This window comes from Antrostomus carolinensis, unplaced genomic scaffold, assembly GCF_000700745.2.
Source record: "Antrostomus carolinensis isolate BGI_N321 unplaced genomic scaffold, ASM70074v2 scaffold6099, whole genome shotgun sequence".
NCBI classification, from domain to species: domain Eukaryota; kingdom Metazoa; phylum Chordata; class Aves; order Caprimulgiformes; family Caprimulgidae; genus Antrostomus; species Antrostomus carolinensis.
This window is the reverse complement of record NW_010339293.1, coordinates 119,183-126,495: the sequence shown is the minus strand read 5'-3', so window position 1 is coordinate 126,495 and position 7,313 is coordinate 119,183. Positions and strand designations below refer to the sequence as shown.

General features: G+C 42.0%; 1 protein-coding gene across 1 annotated transcript in view; it reads left to right on the top strand.

Annotated features, from left to right (window-relative positions):
• The window catches only part of LOC104531017 (protein tyrosine phosphatase receptor type G), a 197,527-nt gene that overhangs the window by 95,069 nt on the left and 95,145 nt on the right, over window positions 1-7,313 (top strand). Inside the window, exon 7 of the mRNA XM_029086950.1 lies at window positions 4,139-4,331. Within this exon, the coding sequence (XP_028942783.1) occupies window positions 4,139-4,331 (193 nt within the window). The remainder of the gene's footprint in view (window positions 1-4,138; window positions 4,332-7,313) is intronic.

Here is a 7,313-nt window from a genome sequence, read left to right as displayed (position 1 = left end):
CTTTCCTTCTATTCATCTGGTGTAAACCACTGAAAACAAACTTTTTAAATACACTAATTCTGTGAAGGGTAAGTGAATAGTTCACTGGGTGATCCTGACTGACAGATGCTGGTTCTCAAAGATTTCAAAAGGGTGGAAGGCAATTGCCGTGCCCCTGCTCCAGGCTTTTTTTCATGTTTTCTAGGTCCCACTGCTTCTGTAGACTCATCTTTTTTTGAAGTGCCATGTTCAAAACAGGTCACAGTGCTTCAGCTGGAGCCCTCCTGAGGCTGGGGGACATGGCAGGATTCACGTGTCTGGCCACCCGTGCTGGTGTTATTTTGCCTTTTTCACAAGAGGGTGACGTTACTGCCCACGCTCAGCCCCTGGTCAGCAGGACCCCCTTTGGTGGAGGCTTTCCCCAGAGCGCTCTCTAGCAATGCTGAGCGCATCGTGCGTTCGTGCAGCCCACGGTTCTGGCCAAAGCATGAGCTTGCACATGGGCCCAGTTGAATCAGACCCTTTGTTTTTTTCAGGCTATTTCTCTGATTGTCGAGATCATTTTGAATTCTGTCCTTGTCTGCAGGGTGCTTGCAATCCCTTGTAGCTTTTCACTGCATCAATAAGTTTACTGTTTATTATTTGGTGGCTGCAAGGCCTGGCCCACACTCAGTTTTATGCCCTGTATACCCATCAGGTGGGTCATGACTTCATTTTTTCTTTTTATCTTTTAACAAATGCAAATAAACTGGTAAATGCCAATTATGACCATCACTGTAAAGGTTTAAAGGAACTTTATCGTGGCATAGCTTCTTTCCTGTGATGTACAATAGTAACTGTGCCAAGTCAAGCCTTTAAAATTTGGCGTTGTGCTGCTTTATGCATGCATGTGTGGTTAAGGGCTGGGAATTCTGTGTGTAGACAGACTTTCATTGATACTACAACACATGTGGCATAAATAATAGTATTCGTCCCCTTGGCAGCTCTAGATGTGTGTATTTTAAGAGCCTGCCACCCTGCCATCGCTATGATTGTTATTTGTTCCTCTAACAGAAACAGTGCAACATAATCCATTGCCATAGTTTAACCTTCTTTATCAAAAACCCCATGAAGCACTCTGTAATCCCAGAGGAGGAAAGTGATATTGTTTAAGCTTTGTTGCTGTTCCAATTAAATCCTTGCTTTTGTGCAAACTACCTTGTAAAAAGGACAGTACGGAAGTGGTGCATTTGTGGGGGCTTCTCTATTTTATTCTCAGTGTTCCATCATCATCTTCTTCCCCTATAATAAGACAACAAAACAGGACAAGCCGTGTCACCCTGCAGATGCATTGTAAAGCTAAGTGCATTCAATGACCCAAAGCATGGCATTATCTCTCATAATGCATACCTCAGAGTATCTCATTGTGCTTAGAACAGTTTCAGTATTTTTAATTGCCATTTGTATATCCAACCCGTAGAAAACTGTGCACATCAGGCTTAAATGGTTTGTAATTACATGATTAGGAGTTTTAGATCAGGTTTCCCTGTATCTCTACAATAGTCTTGTAGCAGCTTTTCATGTCTTCTTCTGAATGGGAGCTCTTGTACTCCTAGAAGAGCATGAATGTAGCTCCTTGACTGCACCTCTTAATTTTTTTTTTTTTTCTTGCAGCTGTAGATAAATTAATTTCTCATTTGTGGTACATAATATTTTTATAGTAAAAATGAAGTTGAAATTACTTATGTATACTTCAACACATAAAAAGGGGAAGGTTAAAAATCGTATTTGAATTGGCAGTTGTTAAAATGCAATTATACCTCCCCAAGGTAGCATGGCAGAAGAAAATATTTTAAAAGTTCTTTCTGAAAATTTAAAAATTCAATTAATGTCATGGAAGTATAAGCCTAGAGACTTGACTTCAGAGGAGCAGTTGCTACCCAAGTTCTTCTGCTTTTATAAAATAACCTTAAGCCATGTTAGCTGGCTTCAGCAAAACTGTTTCCAGTGCATGAAGTGCAAAAGATATGTAAATATTCACAAGAATTTTGATCTGTGCTTTCAGAGAAGGGCATAGCAGGATCAGCTGTTGTTTTTTTTTTTTTCTTAAGACAAAAGTGTAAGATAATAGTCTCTTTACCCCTTTTTTAACCCATCCATCAATGCTTCGGAAGGGCTTCTGCTAATAATTAGGAAATTATTTTCAAGATTTTTCAATACATTTCTCTGAAGAGTCAGAGAGTGAATTGCAGTTGAGAACCAGGGAACAGGGCATTCATCTAAAATGCAAAAAAAATACAATTGAAGTCCCACCATCAGTACCTGCAAGACTGGAAGCAGTACCTGAGCTCCCTGCCTGCAGTGGGAACTGGTCACTGGCTGTCACCCCTCCCAGCTGGTCACCTGCTGTCCCCCTGCCTCAGTTTCCCTGCTTGTACAGTAAAAGTAGTTGTGATTAGGGGCAAGCTACTGCTAAAAATGTACAAGCTCGTGTTCCGCTGTTATCTCGGAGGTGATTGCCTGTAGTGTGACTTAGTTCCCTTGGTTTTGTGTTTTAGTGCAGAGCTGCCAAACTCAGGATTAGAGCTGTGTGACCCATCCTTTCTCCCTCCCAGTATCCATGTGCTGCTCCCAGTCATGATATCCCTATACATATCTCCACTAGCCAGCTCAGCGCACCACCCACTCCAAGGGGACTTACTTTTGAAATTAAATGTGTAAAAATTGACTCTCTCCTGCCCTGGGGGTCAGAGAAGTTTTACAGATTCAAGCCTAATAACTAGAATTGTCAAGCCCAGCAGACTGCGCGAGCTGGGCGGCAACAGTGAAGGGGGGTTCAGATTACTGGTTTGAAAGGAAATTAGGTAATGGTACTGCGTGCCTCTTGGTTCAGTGGAGGATGCTTAACTGCTCTGTTACACCTTTCTTTGATTGTTTTTATCAGTGTTATCAATTGAGGCTACAAAGATTATTTTTCCCAGTTAAAGGTTTCAGGACACTCACACACTTCTCCATCACTTTTAGAGCAGATGCGCTTAATAAAACAGGTGTGGCGTTCAGAGTGACCTCTCATTAAGCCGTGAGTGTAATTCAAGTCCCTTTTTACAGTCTTGGGCCAGATTCTGAACTTACAAAATCCATACTATCAAAATACGTAATTGATGTGGATATAAACAATATCAGGACTCAATCCTTCTCTGCTCTGTCTTGCTCAGTCTTGCCAGCAGCAACATAACTAATTCAAGTTCTTGACCTGAATGATAACAAGCTATTAGTAAATGCTATACTGACCTTGCTAGCTGTGAGAAAAACATAAACTGAAAATATTTTCACCTTAGTTTGCTAGAGATTTCTTTCTAAGAAATGTTAAGATACAAAGTAACAGAAAAGTTTTCCAATTACAGTTCGTTCTTACAAGTTAATACATTTTATTAAAAATAGCTCAGATCTGAATCCAACAGAGGAAACTTATTCCCAGAGGGGTATATGCTAACTGTGCCTAAATACATTTACTCTGTGTTATTTTTTTATCCCCTTGTAGTTAGATTTTGGAAGGAACAGCAGTTAGTAGGGAAGACAAGGCTCTTGGTAGTCCTGAGATTGTTCCACTCTGCTACTGACCCTCTCCTGGGCAAGCCAGCTCATGGGTTTGGGTGTTGATCCCATAAAGGTGTGACAACTGCAGTGACCTTCCTGTGGAAGTGCTGCAATAGCTGTCAGTGAAGCTTAACCTGGCAGCTAAACTTCGTAAAGTATTCAGAGATAAGGTAGCATTGCCCTGTTCTGCAGAAGACTCTTGGGGTGGAATGACCTCAAAGCACTTTTTGATGCAATATTGTGAAACAAAACGGTGCCGGCAGTGAGGAGAACTTGGTGTGGCTGTCCCACACACAAAATCCTTCCAGACAAGGGGTCTAGGGGCAAATGTTTCCTCACCCATGACAGGCATCCACAAGTTGCTAGAAGGCCTTCTCCCTTGTTGGGCAGGATAAGCACTGCGCTGAGATAAGACGGTTGGCAGTGATTTCAGTGGGCAGCCTGACTTCCCATGTGGTTTATCAGTCTTGGCATCAACGTTTTACTTCCTGGCATTTTGCTTTCTTATCAGCCACCCGGATTTCACCACATTGTTTCTCTAATTAATGTCCTTTCTCTCCCCTCCCATGATGGCTGCGATCAGCTGGAGGCGTTCTACTCCATATTCACCACTGAACAGCAAGACCACGTCAAGTCCGTGGAGTACCTGAGAAATAACTTCCGACCACAGCAAAGCCTGAACAACAGGAAGGTGTCTAAGTCTGCCGTGAAGGATGCTTGGAGCCAAGATATGACGGACATCTTGGAAAATCCACTCGGCACAGAAGCTTCCAAAGGTAGATTACACTTAGGAATTTTGCACTTGACTAATAGGAGAATTTTTCTTATCTTTCTTTGTCATCAGACGGTGTCAAGGATAGCTGTGAGCTGCCAAAGAAATAAGTGTACACAGCTTTCCTTGTTGGTGTGTGTCAATAAGCTAATCCTGTGTGTGCTTGCAGTTACCTGTGGAACTTGCTGTCACAAGGTGCCGTGGCAATAAAGCCCCAGAATATGCAAGTCTCAAACTGGCAATGTCCGTGGTTCTGCTGACTGACTGTAGGGCCTTAGAGCTGCTTGACAAAAGAGAAACATGAAGGGACAAGGTCAGAGGTAAAATTTTGGCCCCATTAGCACTGACTCATTGGGTGTTTGAATGGGAATAGTGTCCAGATGTGGTTATGGGTTTCATTTTTACAGTAACAAGGCTTTTGAAGAGCCATCAACCTTTTAATTCAACATTTGTATCAATCTGTTGGTAATGGTGACAGGGAAAAAACCTCTTCCTTATAGGCAGGTGATTTTTCTAATGTTTTGCTGAAGTGTTTCATGTGCCTTTTTGTAGAGCAGCTGGCGCTTGCTTCTGTCAGACACTGGATAATGAGCTGGATGGAGGGGGGTGGGAGGGAGGTTGCAGTCATTGCTTTGGCACATACAGTTCTGGCTAGAGGAGCACATCAAAAATTCTGAGAGAAATGTGTACTGGATAAAATAAGACTAGAAATAAATATCATTTACTACCTTTATTTGCCTTTATTTTATTGAATGGTGTTATTTATAGGTAGGAGGAATGACATGTACTTCCCAGTCTTCAGTCTTGAGAACTGCTTAGTGCTTAACCAGTTCTGGGTAGAGGTAAAGAAGAGGAGGGCAGTTTGCCAGAAGGAAACAGCTAAGCAGCTTTACAAGCTTCCCTTTCATACCTGGCATTTTCACCTGGCCAGGCACAGAGAGCATAGTTCTTAGAGGATGTGAATCATGGAAACAGCTGCGTTCAGCAACCTCACCCTCCCAGGAGAGTGCTGGAAGAGTGTATTTCTCGGGGCTCATTATTCTGTGAGCTGGCTTATTTATATATATAAAATATACACGTACACAAACCTCATGTACATTAAAGGCAGCCTTGGGATGGAGAATTTACATCAGAAGTGAGAAGGAGATCTTGGGAATGAAGAAACCCTGCTACGCTCTGATGCTCTGGCCTGCAGTTTCCAATCAGTGTTTTAGCAGCAACATGTGTCAATATTTATTTCTTCAGTTATATCCTGTGTACATATTACTTACCCAGAACAGTGATCAAAGTTAATAGGTTACATTATGTTAAAAGTGACAAAACTGACTAGTTTTTATTTTGAGTGCAGCCAATGTATCTCTGGTACATATGGTATAATATTGAATAAGATTTAACTGCTTTGGCCACATGCCTGCATATTCCTTGCCTCACTGGATGGTTTTTAAGATTATAAAAATGCCTTAGGTGATTTTCACCCCCATAGTAAAGAGCTGAAGCCCACAATTTTAACAGAGCATTACAAATGCTGAGGCCTGTAGTTAATGGGCTGATCTTGAAGTTGAAAGTGTTGATACCAAAGGAGCACTTGAATGACTGGAAAGATTCACATTTACTTTGATCTTTAAGAACTCTGAGGCTCAGATTCAACCAAGCACACGTGGCTTAGTTAACATGATGTGAGCCAGTCTATGGGAGCAAGGGAGCTGCACAAACGTTAGTCCGTGTTTGGCTAGCTTGCTGTCTTGGTGCTTGACACCTTAACATGCTTGGGGACTGGTTTCCTGAGCAGGTTATCTCTGGGTCCTCTCCCATGACGTCCAGGTACTGTGTCACTCTGTACTCATGCCTACCTGAGAGTATGAGCTTATGACATGCTCAAGAGAGATCCTCAGGTGGGCCTCATGCATTCTCCCTGTTTCCTATGATCTGACAACATTCAGTGTGTCATCTAATGGCAGGCATGGTGCTGGACTCGGTGATTTATTTTTTTTTATTATTATTATTTTTCCCCCTGAGCTTTTGCTATAGAAGGCTAATGGCTGGGCAGCCAGTCTTTTTCTACTGACTGTGTCAACTTGTCACTTTTTGGGTTGTGTGCACACCAAGGGACAATGAAAATAGGTGCATTTTTTCCATGAGCTTAAAAATAAATAGGTTGCTGCAGTGTTGCTAACACAAAGTGGATTGTAGTTTATCCTCCAAAGGTTACAGGCATGAGTTATAGCTGTTCCAGAGGTATAACAACGTGGATGTTTCTGGCCCTTTCTTTGACAAAGGTGAACAGGGATGATGTGCCTGGTCCACTGCACATTCTGAACTACTGACCTATAAATAAAATGAGTTGAAGTCATAATACTTGAGTGAAAGCAAAACCTATTGTTTATTCAGCTAGTAAATACAGTACCTCTTTATATAGTGTCATTCATGCAAAAGTACTGAGAAGCTGGCTGCACGGAGCACTTTGAGCCAGACACTCTAGCATACAAATATAGGAAAGTAGCGTTAGCGTAACGTATTTATTTTATGCAGATTCTTCTGCACACCTCATGGTAGCTTCTCGATGCTTTCCACGTTGCACTAAGGAATGTGGCTAATGGCTGTCATGTGTTAGCTCCTGTCTGCCCTCCCCATGCTTAGATTTCTGTGTTGTAGGAAAAGGCAAGGTCACGAAAATGTGTCTTTTACTTGCTGCAAGGTGATATGGTTTGTGATGGTCTTCAGCTCTGGAAGGGAAGTTCGGATTTGTTTGTCGGTGTGAATTTTTGCAATTTGTTTCCTCTGTCACACTCTATTAAGTCTGTGGGCAGTATTGCTAATCTAGAAAACAGTGTAGCATTCGTTATGTAAGCCTTTTTTATTTTGGAGGAAAGTGTGCCCAGAACAATTTGCATAATGTTCAGAATAATTTTCAGAATCCCCTGGTGAATACGGAATTTCAGATCAACACAAAGCGATGCAGCTCTGCAGTTCTCCATTGAGAAACATG